This window comes from Mchenga conophoros, linkage group LG1, assembly GCF_057382185.1.
Source record: "Mchenga conophoros isolate Kocher_MC1m ecotype Shallow Benthic linkage group LG1, M_conophoros_male_GT1.1, whole genome shotgun sequence".
NCBI lineage: Eukaryota > Metazoa > Chordata > Actinopteri > Cichliformes > Cichlidae > Mchenga > Mchenga conophoros.
The window spans coordinates 40,967,041-40,984,122 of NC_140526.1; the positions used below are offsets into that span (position 1 = coordinate 40,967,041).

Below are 17,082 nucleotides of genomic sequence, written 5' to 3' on the forward strand. Positions count from 1 at the left end.
TTTGGATGGACGGAGGTACAGTATCTACCATTCAGGAGGAGGGCAATCTGGTGGGCAGTTTAGCCAAGTTATTGGCCAGTAGTTGGATGGGACCGGCCCCTTCTTGGGATCCTTGGGGATCAGGACAGCCTTCGGTTAGACATTCCGGGTGGGTCTCAACCATTAGCACCTGGTTCATTTGTGCTGCAGGATGCTAATGGAGTTAGCTTGTTAGCTTCCCTATCCAGTAGGTGTTAAACATGGCAGGGAATGGTGCTGTCCAATCCCTCTGCTTGACATGTCTGCCACTGTGATGGTTACTGGATCCTTTCAGGGAGGTTGTTGCAGTCTGCTCTTAGATCCACTAGGCACTGAGCATTTCTGTTATGTGTTGCATCCTTCTTACATATACTCTTCAGTATTGCTCTGTCTCCAGCGTTGGCGGGGCTGTTCTCATTTTGTTCTGCTGCCATTCAGACTATACTTTGGGTAGTTCAGTGGAGAACATCTGGTTTATTCTCCTGGCTTTTATCTCTCTGGTTAACCAAGATTCAGGTATCAGGTATAGGCAGTTGTAGTTGTGCTTCAGGTCATCATTATAAGACAAGATATTGTATGATAATAGACGTTTTTCTACAAAAAAGTGATGTTGTAAAAAAACCAAAAGAAAAACAACACCATCTGCTCTCTGAAATATTAAGGATTAAGCATCCATTTACTCATGTCAGACTATCCATATATTCTAAATAGATCTGTAGTTCATTTGTTGTAGTAGAATTGTAGAAAGAATTCTTGATCTGGGTTAAAATTGACCTAGACCAGAGTTAATCACCTCAGGTACTCAGAATGCTGTAGAGTGAATCAGTCAGTGCCAAATTTGAGAATTTATTTTCAATAAAATCACTGGACCCATGAAACAGTGCTTCTATGGTTCTGGACATTACAGGCCTTATATTACAGTTTTTCAAACTTGTATGATTTCCTGTGTAAAGATTTATATATATATATATATATGAAAAAACCCAACAAGTACAAAAAAGGTAATAAAAATAGCAATAAAACTGTCAATAATTTTTTTAGGAACTCAGCACTGCTCACCTGTCCACTGTTGTTCTATAGCTTGTATATGTGCTTCACTAAAGTCCCAATGCTGAGCGAGAATCTTCCACTCCCCATAACACAGATGCTTTGTGGCGAGGGTCCATAAGACAGAACGGAAGTGCTGTGTCTCTGGCTGATGGTCCTGTTTGAAGCTCAGAGGTCTTCTTACCTGCTCACATCCCCCGTGATCCTGAATTCAACAGGGAGAAAGTTTTGTGAGTCGTTCGAAGTTAAAAGGATGTTATCACGTTTTATGCATATGATGTACAAAGAAAACAAACTCTCAGTACCTCTTGCTTTTAAAACTAGCACAAAGAATTTACAAGATACTTAGCTGGTTTGTTAAATACCTTCTCCAGGAACAAAAGGCAGTACACAGCTGTTTTACACCTTAAGCTTCACACTCCCTTGCTACCTCCAAAAGTCATTTCCTTCTAAACCTAATACGTGGTTTTGTCATCTAGCAAGAACTGCAATCAAGCATTTGCAATAACTAATAAAAAAAGCACTTGGGACAATTGTGTTGGTGACAGCTTTTGTTATAATATCAATAATATTCATATGAATATGGGATACTGTTACATGTTTGCACAGACTTTTGTGGAATATGGAGACACTCCTGGCATTATATGAGCAAAGTGAGACTCATTTTTTAGGGTTGGTGGAGATGAGTGTGAAGATCCAAACAATCCCTGTCAGTGATGGAGAAGCTTTGATGAAAATATTTGGTAAAAAGTTCACCAGCATGAAGGAAATGAAGTTTCAAACTTTCCTTAGGAGGAGCCCAGCACGCCTGCTTAAAGAAAAGTGAGTGTGGCGATGTGGATGCTTGCAGCGACTGCTGTATAGAGGCCATCCTGCTACACATGAAACACATCAGAGTCATAACTGTTATTTTAGTCACGTGTTTGTTTATTATCCTTATTGTTTTATCTGGGACTGTTTGCAGACATCTCAGAGAGAGGAGACACCAGCATCTGAACAGAGACTCAAACCAGCAACCTGCAGCTCCCTGCTTGGCTGCTCCAGTTTTCTCCTCACTCATGTTGCCCACCAGTGATTTCTAGCTGCCCACCCACACAGCAGGCTAGAATATGCGCTGAGCCTCAGCACCCAATACTTGGACATGTTTTCTTTATTAAATAATGAACCAGACCCCAAAAGTAAACAGCTGTTATTGCTAGGCAACGGGAGCAGCCTTTGGCGATGCAGCACCTGACATTCCTGACCATGTGGGCGGAGCATGCATGAAATGGAATGTTCAGTAGAACTGTGCAACACAAGCACTTAGTTCCAGCATGTTTCATCGTATCCAGACACAGCTAGAGACACATCTACAGCAGCATCTCTGTGCAGGACAAACGACAGTTGACGAAGAAACATCGAAAACTTCACTTCACTCCTCTACAAAACGTTGGCTCCTTTGTTTAAAAGGCCAAAATGAATCGAGGGAGAACGAGAAGAGGATCGGCGAGTGCTTCACCTCACAATTCAGTACAGCTGATTAACCTGCAAGAAGAACTTCAAATGATACAGGCTGAAAATATCAAATTAAAAGAAGAGGCAGAAAAATCAAGAGGAGAAGCTAAAGATTCAAAGTTTGAAACTGATGTAGTATTGCAGGAATTACTGCATGTGGGTCTCAAACTTAAAGGAGAGAAAATGGGAAAACAACAGGCAGAAAAGGAGAATGAAAAGATGAAGAAAGAACTGTTGGAAGCTCAAAAAGCATTGGAGGAAGAGAAAAGCACAGCACAAGAAGCCAACAATAAATACCAAACTGCAAAGAAGGAGGCAGGAAATGTGATGCAGGAATTACAGGAGGTGCAGGAAGCTTTTGAAGAGGGAAAAAAGAAAATGCAGTTGGCAACACAAGAAGCTGCAAATGTAACAGCTGAAGCTGAAACACTAAGGAAGGAATTACTGCATGTAAAGCAACAACTTGAAGAGGAGAAAAGACGTAAAGATGAGGCAGAAAATGAGATTGAAAATTTGAAGAAAGAATTGTTGGAAGCTCAAAAAGTGTTGGAGGAAGAGAAAATGAAAATACAGGAAGCAAAGAAAGAAATGGAAGATACAAAGAGTCACAATGAAAACATGAAGAAGGAACTGATGAAAGTACAAGAAGAACTTGCAGAAGAGAAAATTGAGGTGAAGGTATTCAAGAAAGAAATGACGGTGACCAAGAAAGACTGCAAAGACGCACTGAAAGAAATGCGAAAGCACAAAAAGGAAGCTAAAGAGCTCCTCAAACACAAAGGGAAACTGGCCAAACAGCAGCTGAAAGAAAAATTTAAAGATGCCGAGGAGCAGCTCAACAAGACCTTAAACGAACTGAAGGCAAAAGAAAAAGAAAAGCAAGCTGAGGACAGGAGGGGATTCTGGAGCAGACTGCTGAGAAAGAACTGACTCAGCAGCATCAATAGTTTCTTCCTCCTAATGTTAAAATCTCCACCTTTCTTTCACCCCATCCTTCTTCTTGGGACGTTTGCTTGTTTTTTAAAAACTGAAACACACAAATAAAATTGCCATAACTTGACCTCATGTTGCCTGCTTCTTTTCTTGTGTGTCTGTGGATGTAAAACAGTAACACACTTTCTGCTCTGTGTCTTTAATTGTAAATAAATGCAATATGTTTTCATTTTAAAATGCAGTGCAAAAAACTTCTGCTCTGAATCTTTTTTTTAGCAAAAAGCTTTTTTTTGCCTGTTGTGGAAGTTTTCCATTTAAATAAAGCCTGCAGACGAGCGGTGAGCGGTAGCTAACATTCTTTAATCAAACACACAAAGAACAGACAACCAAGCTTGATGAAGTCCCTGCATGACCGCGGGACAGACGGTCAGCAGAGTCTGAGCCCAGCATGGCTCTCAGTTAAATATCTCCAGGAACAAAAGGCAGTACACAGCTGTTTCACACTCCCTTGCTGCCTCCCAGAGTCCTCAAAGAGACAAAAGACTCTTCCTGTGGAGTCGTCTGCTTCCCCCAACTTCCTTACTACACCCCCACCATTTGTCTTACTGTATGAGTGTGAGACATGTTAAAATCCAGTGGCACCAAGGCATCATACAATAAAATAATGTGATTAATACATAAGTAAAAGAAATTCCTTTACATGCCCCTTCCTGATTTCTTATGTTTTAAGCATCTTGGAGACCTAGTCATAGTGTATGCTCTGAGTTGTTCTCGTTCTTTATAACTATGCCTGTATGCCAGGATTTTTTTTTTATTACAAAATCCAAAACAATTAATATGTATATAATGTGAAAAACTCAACAGGACATGGGTGCTGATACGCTGGAAAAGAGTGAAAATGTATTTATCGAATATGAGCACAGATTTCATATAAGGAGAGTGTATTTAGTATTAATATAGCGTTAGCAACACTTACCTTCTCCCATTTAGAAAAACGGTCAGCTTTAATTATCATGTCCACCAGGACGACATGGTTTCCTCTTGCTGCCACTTCCAGACATGTTTTTCCCTGCTGTGTACATTAGATGGCCAGAAAAGCATTGCTTTGTTAGAAGACACAGCTATGAGTGTCATAGATCTGAATCTATACTAAAACAGTTATCATGATGCTGTGCTACAAGATTAACTTTGTCCGGACAAAGAAAAAGTGAACTACGCATCAAGGTTTCAAATGGTGTGAAAAAAGATAAATATTCTACTTAAGACTAGCGTAACAAAGATCTTAATTAATATGATATAGAAGGATCAATGCACCAACTGAAAACTGTTTTTATTTGTTAGTGTACAATGTGAAATACACAGCTCAAAAAAGTAAAGGAACACTTGATCATCAACCACAAGTTAAACTTTACGGATATCAAGCTGTCGTCTTCGGAAGTGTAAGTGAATCAATTAATTTCACCTTTTTTTGGTGCAAATCAAACAGGTGTACTGAAGACGTTCCAAGACAAACCTTACTGTGTTATAGCACCACTAGAGGGGGTTGCCCTACTTTACTAAGGAGGTGGCAGATGACATCAACAGGATGTACAGCGTTGGTAGGGAGGCATTACAGTATTCACATGCAGGTAAAGGGGGTGTGAGTGTGTATATGGGTGTGTGTGGTCATACAGGAATGCAAGTAAATACGTTATCCTCCGACACACCTCTCATCTGTGCAGAACTGCGCTGAACACGTTCCCAACCGGAAGTACAGATACCGAGGTGCATCATGGGTAACGTAGTATAAACAGTTACAATGAACAAGCGGACTTTTAACAACTGTAGTAGTTGGGGGAGTCTCGTAGTGGGTGTGTGAGTATAGTGTGGCAGCCATTACATGCTTGTGTGTCTGTTCTGAGAGAAACCATACCTTTGTAACGGGCTGGCGCCGGTGACTACCCATCTCCGCACATGTACGTACGGACAGAGTAGAGCCGTGGAGACTTGGCTTGTATGGTCTTATGTTGCTAACATCAAATAAATGTGTTGTTCGATTTAACTGACTGACTTTGAGTTATCCAGCTAACCTCCACACCACATGCTCGCTGGACCTGCTAGCTGTTCTTCCTCGCCAAACTGCTCTTACAGTTCCAAGACAATCTCCATAAAGTAAATGATTCTGCAGGTGATGGGACAGACCATTATTCTCTCCTAGAATTGCTTTTTGATATCCTCGTCAGTACTGGTTTGATGAGAGAGTACCTGCAGCACATCCAGGTTACACTGTGGCCATGTCCACACTGAGACGCCGTTTTCGGTGAAGGAAAACGCAGCGTTTTGAAAACGCTATCCAAAGCCGTTTTCGTGTTGCAGTGTGGACAGCGAATCCCGAGCCTTTTCAAAAACGATGACACATTTTAGTGATGTGATGCAGTCATGTGACCAATCAAACTAAGATAGCGGAGGGCATTATACAGCGTTTGTTTTGTTTGCTCTCAGTTTTGACAGCGCTATTAAAGATTAATATCAGTCTGTACGTGCTCCAGAGCTTTTCTTCAAATTCTTTAACTCTCACTCGCTTTTGCAACTTTGTACTTTTGTGTTACTCGCAGCAACAACTCCAGCTCATTGTTAGTCCATTTAAAAAACTCGGTGCTTTTCCTCAACATTTGCCGCGACGTTTCAAAGAGCCGGAAAAGTAAATAAATGGCAGACGGAAATGAGGCAGGCCGAATCTTCTTGCGTTTCACGCATGCGCAGGACTGGAACGGAAGCGTTTTCGGCTGTTTCAATGTGGACGCACAACTCTGTGAAAACGACTGAAAACGATAGTGTGGACGCGGAACGTTTTCAGACAAAAACGCCATTTTCAAATTTTAGTGTGGACGTAGCCTGTGTTTCCCAGCACAGTCTGAAGAGTGAGGAGCAGATAGTAGGAGACAGGCCAGAGCTGAAAGTTCATCGCAGTGTGAATGCTAGATAGAATTGTGTGTATGCAGGTTTGAATTGGTAAATTATGTTGTGTAAAGCTCCTTTATCATTAACCATGCTAGCCAACAGTACCCTGTACTGCTGGGATGAAATCCTCAGAGCTTGTCTTAATGCACTCGGTCCTGGGTTTGTGTTGCAGGGCAATACCCAGTGACCTGGCAATTATATAATGATGAAGACACTGATGTCACTGCCTGGCCCTCATGTTTCACACACTTGAATCCCTCATCCAAATCTGGGAGGAGATCCCCCCACCACCATCCACCATCTCATCCAGCCTTCAAAAGGCTGATGATTATGGTTTTCACTGACCTTTGTGACCCCTGACCCCTTCTTGTTTTCAATGAATTTCAAAACGTACGTCAAAGTAACATGAATATTTTTTAAGGTCTGATGTGTGACTTTAGTACTCCATTTATTGTTTTGAGCAGTGTACATAATATTCTGTGTGAAGCTGTGTGTGGTACCTTATCAGTTAGACTGAGACTAACTCTAGAAATCAGCATCATCTCAGCCAGGTCATGCCAGCCATGTTCTGAGGCAATGTGTAGTGCGGTCTGCTGCCTCTGTCGCCCACATGACAGACAACCATTAAGTAAAATTACTGTATTATAGGACATTTTATTATGCATTGTGTTCATGTGGCTGTGGAACTTTGTACTTACAATGTCAGTGGCATTCAGGTTGCTGCCAGCATCGATAAGCAATCGTACAACTTTTGTGTGATTGTTGAAAACAGCCAGGTGGAGTGGTGTGCAGTGTTGCTGTTTCAAAGAGAAACAGGTATTAAAAAGCTGCTCTCTATGATATTAACTTTTAAAACGTTTACAAGTGTTTACTGCCTAATTGTAGATTTCTTCTTCATTTTATGCACCAAAATGCTAACATGCTAACATACCACTGTGTAAGAATACCCATATGGAAAAGATATATATAAATCTTATAAAGCTTTGTGTTATGTGAAACTTGTGTGAAAAGCATACAAGAGTGAAAACAGATATAAGATCCTTTGATAAATTATATAAATGAAACTTGTTTTGGATACTTACTAAAACAATATATGAAAGTAATGAGAAAGTGGCCACTTTCATGAGTAAATCATATAAGCCTTATATGAAGTAAGCCAAATCTTATGCAAGTCTTTTATAAATTTCTTCTATTTCTTTTGCATATGGGTACTTTAAAAGAATTATCATAATTATTTTTTTCCGGAGATAGCTAACAGTGCTTACATTGTTTATAGCATCTACATTGATTCCTGCCTTCAGCAGCAAGCTGGCCTCTCTGTCATGACCATGCTGTGCCACATAATGGAGAGCATTCATTTTTCTCTACAGACAGAAGATAAATATTAATTCATGAAAATAACACTGCCAACCCACTCTTGAATTGCATATTTAAGTAAACAAGCATACATTAGTTTGTGCATTGACATTACAGCCAGAATCCAGCAGAAGTCTAACGCATTCATAGTGACCTCCGTCAGCTGCCGTGTGCAATGGTGTGAGATCATCCTACAACAACACAATACAACAGGTACAATCAAGGTCAAAGGTTTTTACAGTTTAAAGCTTATTATTCACAAGCATGAAGAAATGTGTTTTTTCAGGTTCAAAATGCTTGAGTGATCCCAAGAGTTTGGTGAGTAGGAATCATTTTTGCTTAGAAGGGTCTTGCAAGGCCAACAGGTCCTGGGTCAAAGGGCCAGGCTACTTGAAACTAGAGAAATCGCTGTGATTAGGAGTCAGCTACCTCACCCAGTTTACTGAGGAAACCACATAAACTAACATTACTAATAGTTTTTCCCCATGCTGTGAAAGTTCTTTTATTTTTTGGCAAATTCAAATCTGGTCTTCCTGTTCTTGAGCGTAACCAGTGGTGTACACCTTGTTGTAAACTGTCTGAGCTGGCTAGTATATTCCTTCTGGTTGAAAATGTCCCAAATGTTATTTTGGCTCCTCATAAAACTTTTTAATCTCTCTCTGATATGTTTATTTAGTTTTTCATTTAATGATGGCTTCTGTTGCTTCATCAACATCTCCTTAAAACTCATATTAAGTGTTCCAGTAAACAGCTACCCAATGCCAAGTGTAAATGGTTGTCTGCCTCTCTGTGTTAGCACTGTAACAGATTGGCAGACTGTTCAAGGTATACCCTGCATCTCTCCCCATGGAGGTGAGATAGGCTCCAGCCCATCAATGACCCTGAATGGGTGAGTGGATGGCTAAAAAGAAAACAAGAAAAATGCTTCAGTGGCAGGACCCACTGATTGATAGGATTCACCCTTCTTTAAGGTTCTGGACATCATAAGGCTGCTCTGGTCTGCAACACAACACACAGTTAGGTACACAAGTGTTTTGGCAATTACAATTTCTGTAATTTGTTCAATCTTAGCCTTCGCTTGTGTCAGCATCTCTTTGGACCTCATACCAAGGGTTTCACTGGACATCTACTAAATGTAAGTTCAACACTTATCTCTATATCTCTGCTTAATTACTGATAGAATAATTATGGGAAAAGTCTTAAATGGCCACAAAACTGCTTGGCAGCCATGTATCCAAATGCTTTTGAGCCTCAAAGGTTTAAAAGAGTATAAAAATTTCTATAATTCCTAAACAATTAATGCAACACTTCTGTTAAACCCTTTATAACAACCCTGTTTCCTGCACCCTGTCCAGAGGTGCTGGATCTGGGGGGCATCCGTTCATCTGGGTCTATGGCTTGCAAAGCCTTGCTCCCTGTGGGACGCTGTTCTTGATGGTGGGATTGGTTTGGGATGGCAGAATGGGTGGCTTCAGGGGTGGGCACACGGTTGTCATAGAGATGTATGGGCTCTTTCTTCGGTACTCTTAGGGGTGCATAACAAGTAAACTATCATGGTAACGGTAAATGGTAAATGCACTCACACCCATTCGCACATGCTCTTTGGTAAATGGTAAATGGCCTGTATTTGTATAGCGCTTTCTATGTAAGTCCTTTTTATCTAATGTTCACACACATTCTTCGCGCGCTGGATGCATCTGAGAGAAACTTGGGGTTACTATCTTGCCCCAAGATAATTGCCATGCAACCTTGTTTGGTTTCCCAGATGTACAAATCATGGCAAACCTCCTGGCACTTAACAGCGAACACTATATTATTCTATTTGTGTTGGTGGAACCAATTTTTGGCACAGTGTGTTTTGGGGTTTAAAAGCCATAGTAACTCTGTGTTTAGAAAAAAATGTGTCTCAATTATGGCCTGGCCTGTATTTATAGCACTTTACTAGTCCCTAAGGACCCCAAAGCGCTTTACATATCCTGTCACACACACATTCACACACTGGTAATGGCAGCTACGTTGTAGCCACAGCCACCCTGGGGCGCACTGACAGAGGCGAGGCTGCCGGACACTGGCGCCACCGGGCCCTCTGACCATCACCAGTAGGCAACGGGTGAAGTGTCTTGCCCAAGGACACAACGACCAAGGCTGTCCAAGCCGGGGCTCGAACCAGCAACCTTCTGATTACAAGGCGAACTCCCAACTCTTGAGCCACGATCGCCCCAATTGTTCTGATACTCCTGATACATACGGGATCACTAAGGGTTTTTGCTTAGACGGCAGTTTCACCTTCTTTCCTGGATCGGCTGGAGCTTTTTTTAGGTGCCTTGGATGAGTGACAAAACATTTCTTCCACTGAAAACACTACATCCAGATGAACAGAATCAACTTTTTGAAATTTCCTTACCTGGATGCTTGAGCATGCATTAAGACATTTTATATTAGAAACTGTGTGGGAGTTTCCATGGGAGTGTATGGGAATGAGTCTAACAAAAGCATAGGGTATATTTTCTACTTCTTACAATAATTGTAAACCTTGTAATATGTCTGTTGACTAACTAGTAAAAATAACAGAAGTAACTAAAGAACAAACAGAATTTCTTGTGGAAAACTGAACCAGCATGTGTGTGGGATGAGGCTGAAGGATAGTTTACCTTAAGAAACTACAATCAGCAGAAGCAATTCCTAGCAATGCTGCCGTTATTTCAGGATACATTCATAAGGTTGGAAATTAGACTTATCAATAGAACATATGTAAAGATTTCTGACATGGTTTTTTTTAATCTTTTTATTATTTTTCTTATTAGCGTGAAACATACATAAAATATAATTACCATTATATAAACAATCACACATCTATGTCTATACATACATATTTATATACCTAAATGAGTATATATATACAAAAAAACAAAACAAAAAAAAAACAAAAAAAAGGAGAAAGAGAGAGAGGGGAAAAAAAGAACAATACACCTGCCCAGACCAATATATATAAACTTGGAGCAGATATGGGAGGAGGCCATCCCTCCCAGCTTACTTATTAAAGTAATCTATAAAGGGCTGCCAAATTACGTAAAACATGATCTCTCAATGAAAACTTAATTTTCTCCAACTGTAAATGATACATTGTGTCTCTTAACAAAGCAGAGTGAGTTGGGGGGGCTTTATTTTTCCAATTCAGAAGTATAAGGCGTCTTGCAAGCAATGTTTTAACGCTCAAAACATGAATTTGTTTGTTATTTAAGTTTTTAACTGTAGCTACACCAAAAAGTGCCATTACTGGGTCTGGGGGGAGCTGTTTTTTAAAAAATATCAGACAATGTTTTAAATATTTTAGACCAGTAGGTGGCGATGCTGGGACATGTCCAAACACAGTGAGGCAGAATTCTGGCCACATCGATCACATCTTGAGTCAGCCCCTGGAAACATCCTTGAAACCTTCAGTTTTGACAGATGGAGCCTATGCAGGACCTTAAATTGTAGCAGTCCGTGCCTGCAGCAGACAGAAGTGGAGTGAACCAGTTCTTGTGCTTTGGTCCATTGATCTTCAGTGATGTTAGTACCCAGTTCCTCACTCCAACTGTTTCTCAAGTGATCCAATGTAGTTGTAATGTCTATTTGCAAAAGTTGGTTGTAGATCCTGGAAATAGCTCCTTTCTTTAGCGGGTTCATCGGGAACAGATCATCTGAAACTAGCTTTTGTGGTTCATTGGGAAAGGATGGAAACGTTTCTTTAATAAAATGACGTATTTGTAAATACTTGAAAAAATCTTTTTCTATGGAAAATTTTTTGCTGAAGTTGTTGAAACGAAGGAAAGAGATTATCAATAAACAGATCCTTGATTGTGTGTATCCCTTTGGAAGTCCATAGCTGGAATGTTAATCCTGAGAGCAATGTGTATGCTTGATTATGAATTAATGGTGTAAAGATTGAACATTGACGCCAATGAAAATGCTTTCTAATTTGAGACCAAACTTTTAGTGAGTCAGACACTACCGGATTTTTACATTTATGCTCACCCAGATCTGAGTTTGAATGAACCAAAGATTTAAGAGTATTAGAGAAAAAAGTCAAACTTTCCATCCGTTCCCAATCAGGTCTATGTTCCCCTCCCCAGAATGACATACAACGTATGTTACAGGCCCAATAACAGAGCTGAAAGCAAGGCAACCCCATTCCTCCTGTAATCTTGGCTCTGTGGAGAAATGTCTTTTTCATTCTGGGTGTCTTCTTGTTCCAGATAAACTGAGAGATTAACTGGTCTATTTTCTTGAAAAAAGTTTTTGTGATCAATATTGGGATACATTGAAACAAAAATAAAAATTTGGGTAAAGTGCTCATCCTAATGATATTTACTCGTCCAGCAAGCGAGATGGGCAGTTTAGACAGTCTTTCCAAGTTCTGTTCAGTTTGATGGTATAAATTAATAAAATTAAGTTTGAAAAGGCCAGAGAATTCACGGGTTACAGTTATTCCAAGATATTTGAAAGTATTTGAGACGGTAAAAGGAAACAAAGTCAATGTAGCGCTATCTAACTTTTCTAAAGAACTAACAGGAAACAATATGCTTTTTGTTAGGTTGATTTTGTATCCAGAAATTTTCCCAAATTCAGTTAAAACTGTCAGAATTTTTGGCAATGATTTAGTAGGGTCAGTGATATATAGTAACAAATCATCTGCACAGAGAGACACCTTATGTTCTACACCAAATCTCCTTATTCCTTTATAATCCTTTGTAGAGCGTAATTGAATGGCGAGAGGTTCTATGACAAGTGAAAATAGCAATGGGGACAGAAGGCACCCTTGTCTTGTAGAGCGGTGGAGGAGGAAAGGACTAGAAGTTATATTATTTGTGTTAACCGAGGTTTTGTGTAAAGCAGCTTAGCAAGGGAAATATAATTAGGGCCTATGCCAAACTTTGACAGGGTCGAGAAGAGGAAACCTACTCGACCTGTCAAAGGCCTTCTCCGCATCTAGTGAGAGTAGTATTTCTGACATGTTTTTAAAAAATGTTGGTTTGTGTTTTTTAAGAAATATTCTAGATTTACTAAGACACGTTTTAACATCGTCATTATGGGTTTTTCACTGTGGGCTGATAGAAAATGTAATTTATACCGCTTAAAATGAATAAACATGTACAAAAGAGAAGGATTCGTAAATGTTTCTGAACATACCCCTTTAAGTGTACAGGCTCATCATCATACTTACTATATTCCTTTTATCCACACTGACACCAGTCTCTAGGATCTTCTGTAGGATCTCTGCGTGCCCTTTGCTTGCTGCTAGGTGCATAGGCGTGTTTTCTTTCTGTAATCCAGACATAACAATATATAATAACTAATATATATATATATATATATATATATATATATATATATATATATATATATATATATATATATATATATATATATATATGTATACACAAATCACATCCAGTTTGCGTTTAGTTAGACCATCATTTATTTTTCACACACCTCCAGGCTGTGTAAGGGCTATCTGACCAAGAAGGACAGTGATGGTGCGCTGCACCAAATGGCCTGGCCTCTACAGTCACCTGACCTAAACTTAGTGGAGATGGTTTGGGATGAGATGGAGCGCAGAGTGAAGGCAAAAGGACCAACAAGTGCTCAGCATCTCTGGGAACTCCTTCAAGGCTGTTGGAAAACCATTTCAGGTAATGACCACATGAAGCTCGTCCAGAGAATGCCAACAGTGTGCAAAGCAGTAATTAAAGCAAAGGGTGGCTGTTTTGATCTGAATGAAAATATACAATATAAAAAATGTTTTGAGTTATTTCTCACTTTTTCGTTTACTTCATAATTCCATGTGTGTTCATTCATAGTTCTGATGCCTTCATTGAGAATCTACAATGTAAATAGTCATGGTTCTCACTTGGCCTTGTTTTTATAAACATTTCAACACATCTTTTCAAGTCAGTTTCAAAACTCTGAAATGCTGGCTGCTGCTCAGCACAAATTACCTTGGCAGAAGTATGGGAGAGCCTAACAAAGCTTTTTTGCACAGCTTCTGCTTGTATGGCTAAACACATCTGCTGATTCAAAGTGTGTGTATGTGTGTCCATGTCTAGCTATCTTTGTGAGGACCGAAATCTGCATTCTGCTATACTTGTGAGAACCAACAGTCACTTGTGAGGACACACAACCTGGTCCTCACAAATTTGAAGGCATTTCAAGGCATTTTTGAGGCTCAAAATGTGGTTTTAGTGTCAGGGTTACAATTAGGTTATGTTTAGGTATAGGGTAAGGGTTAGGGTTAGGCATTCATATTTAATGGTTAGGGTAAGGGGCTAGGGAAAGCATTATGTCAATGAAGGTCCTCACTAAGATAGCTGAACGGGGTTGTGTGTGTGTGTGTGTGTGTGTGTGTGTGTGTGTGTGTGTGTGTGTGTGTGTGTGTGTGTGTGTGTGTGTGTGTGTGTACCTTGTCCTTCAAACCAGGCATGTAACCCATTCCAATCAGAAATTCAACTGCTTCAAGCTGTCCATGTTCAGCAGCTAGGTGTAGAGCTGTCTTCCCTGACTGAGCAGAAAGACATACACATATGTTACATATAGTGTATACAATAGTGCTTCACTGAGTGCTTCACTGAGTGCTTCACTGAGTGAATGGGTTAAATGCAGAGCAGGATTTCCCCACAGGGATCAATAAAGTATGCATTAGTATTATTATTATTACAAACAAGATATAATAATTCCATTAATATCCATATAATAAAAATTCCATTCATTTTCAGCTTGATTTATTGATATACTGCTTATACACTGCTCAAACATTTAAGGAAACACTTAATCTGAGTATAGCATCAACTAAATAAAATTTCTGGGATGTTGATCTGGTCAGCTAAGTAGTAAAGCACTCAAAGCGCTTTGTACCGGATTCAATAGTGATGGGCTAAAGCTTAGGTCTCCCAGTTTGCCTACCAGATGCTGTGGGATGATGGTATTCTTCTCCAGGTGTGCAAGGTTCCGGTACAGAGCCAAGGAGATGGCATCCTCAATGGAGTGAGTTTGCCAGTAGGCAAACTGGAAGGGGTCGAATTTGGAAGGGAATCTAGAGCTAATTGACCAGGAAACATCTCCTGGACCGCGAGTCTTCTATGAAGAGCCGTTTTTCTTTGTCACCAGCGGTCGCGGCCGCTACTGTGTGCTGGCGGGGCCCGTGTTCCGGGGACGGAAAAGCATGAGGCAGCAGGCAGCGGCCCGCTCTGGCGCCAAAACGCTGATGGTAGAAACAGAGGTCCTGTCCACGGCGCCGCTGCGCCACGATCTCTGCCATAAGCAAAGGGTGGGATGCTCCGGGGCAGGTCGGCGGGGAAGTGGAAGGTGCCGCCGGCGAGGCAGGAGAATACGATCCGCTACCTCAGCCAGGGAGCGATAATCCTTCGCACCCAGGAGCGGAGAGTTGGCGAGGCTGGCTCTCACAGCTACCGGCAGCTGTCGGAAGAAGATGTGGGCGAAGAGCGAAGAGGAATCCCCTGTTGTCCAGTCCAAGCAAGGATAGCATGTGCTCCATCAGTTCCAGAGCCGTACCGCCACCCAGGCCTGAGAGGGAGAGGAGCTTTTCGGCTCGCTCTGCGTCAAAAAGGGCATAGCGCCGAAGAAGCAGGTCCTTAAGGGCGGTGTATTTCCCTTGGGTCCCAGAGGAGAGTCAATGCACGACGGGTGGCTAGCGGGTCGAGCAAGGCCACCACATGGTGATATTTCGTGTCGTCGTCAGCCAAGATGCCACGAAGAGCGAACTAAGCCTCCATGTGCACGAACCACGACGGGGGATCGTGAAGCCAAAAGTCCGGCAGCTCAAGCGCCACAGCAAAGGCAGCTGCAGCAGGAGGCAGAGGTCTGGCAGCCGCTGATGCATCCAGAGCGGAGCCGGTGCCACCATCAGGCTGCAGCATGCTTGAGTCAGGGGTGGAGGTAAACACAGGCGACACGAGGGCTCTTGACTAACACTCCTCATGTATTACTCATTACCACACAACTGAATACTTTTCCCTCCAAAACACAGCAACAACACTTCCTCAGAACTGGGTGTGAGTCGAGCCTCCAGTGGTCCACCACAGTAGAATTATATTTAACTGCTAAAACTTTCTGAACAAGTTTTACACCACTGAAAAAATAATATGTGAGGGCATCATTTTTTATATTTTGACTTTCACTTCCACTCCATTAAGTGACGTGGCATCCTTTATTCCTAGCACATTACTTAGTCCATATCAGTATAGATATCCAACATGATTTTATGTTTTGAAAATGTTCCTTTTTGGGGGGCAGTGTATTTTGCGCAAATAATTTTTTGCTAGGAGATGAGAAAAGAAAGGAAGTGTTTGTTCTTTTTATGACTCAGTTAGTACAAAATTGCTCTGTAAAGCTAGTAGTCCGTCACCTTTTCAACTCCATCTAGACTGATGCCTTCTAGGTGCGCCAAGATGAACTCCAATACTCTGATGTGTCCTCGCTGAGCAGCACAGTGCAGCATATTCAGACCGTCCTAAGATGAAAAGGATATCAGGTCAAGACAATAACCTTGTTATAAATAAGTTGCATTGCAACCCAATAAAAAAAAAAGAAACCCTGTTAAATTCAGATTTTTTAACAGTTCAATGAAATATGGCAGCTCTTACTTTGTTTTCAGAGTTGAGCTTGGCTCCACAGGACACCAGGATCTGTAGGATGTTTAGGTGACCAAACCAGGATGCCAGAAGCAGAGCATTCATCCCAAACTGTGGACGATATTTACAAACTAATGAATCAGAACACAGAGAAAAATGTCTGACATAGGAATGGGAATCAAAAACCGGTTCTATTAGAAGACTGGTTCCCAGTAGTTTAATTCCTTGGAATTTAGTCTGCCTGCCTATCGATTCCAGTTGCACTTGCGCTACAATCAGCTGAATTTATTGTGTGCTGGAGGACGAAAATAGTGGCACAGTCCACAGTTTGTATATGTACATTGCTATTATTCTTATTGCACAAAAAGGACAAGACCGTGACAGTAAGATGGAAACTGCATCCAGGACAGAAACAACTGCATTATGTTGCTAACACAACTTTGGCTCTTTGCATGCACAGACAGCATAACAAACCCATCATTGTCAAATTTCTCTAAGATTATGTTAAATGATGGTTTTCACAAGGTATAGCAATTCTATTTTCAATTCAGTTTTATTCATATAGTGCCAAATCACATAACCAGTTGCTGCAAGTCACTTTATATTTAAAGGTAAAGACCCTACAATAATACAGAGAAAACAGACAGCCAAATGACCCCCAGTG

General features: G+C 40.9%; 1 protein-coding gene across 4 annotated transcripts in view; it reads right to left on the reverse strand.

The window, feature by feature from the left end:
- Positions 1–17,082, reverse strand: part of ankdd1a (ankyrin repeat and death domain containing 1A) — a 39,579-nt gene that overhangs the window by 1,461 nt on the left and 21,036 nt on the right. For all 4 annotated transcript variants that reach the window (XM_085278540.1, XM_085278548.1, XM_085278544.1 and 1 more), the window contains 10 exons: positions 16,431–16,529; positions 16,193–16,297; positions 14,231–14,329; positions 12,995–13,093; positions 7,881–7,979; positions 7,698–7,796; positions 7,131–7,229; positions 6,933–7,031; positions 4,469–4,564; positions 1,078–1,270 (listed from right to left, as the gene is read on the reverse strand). In XM_085278540.1, the coding sequence (XP_085134666.1) occupies positions 1,078–1,270; positions 4,469–4,564; positions 6,933–7,031; positions 7,131–7,229; positions 7,698–7,796; positions 7,881–7,979; positions 12,995–13,093; positions 14,231–14,329; positions 16,193–16,297; positions 16,431–16,529 (1,087 nt within the window). The remainder of the gene's footprint in view (positions 1–1,077; positions 1,271–4,468; positions 4,565–6,932; positions 7,032–7,130; positions 7,230–7,697; positions 7,797–7,880; positions 7,980–12,994; positions 13,094–14,230; positions 14,330–16,192; positions 16,298–16,430; positions 16,530–17,082) is intronic.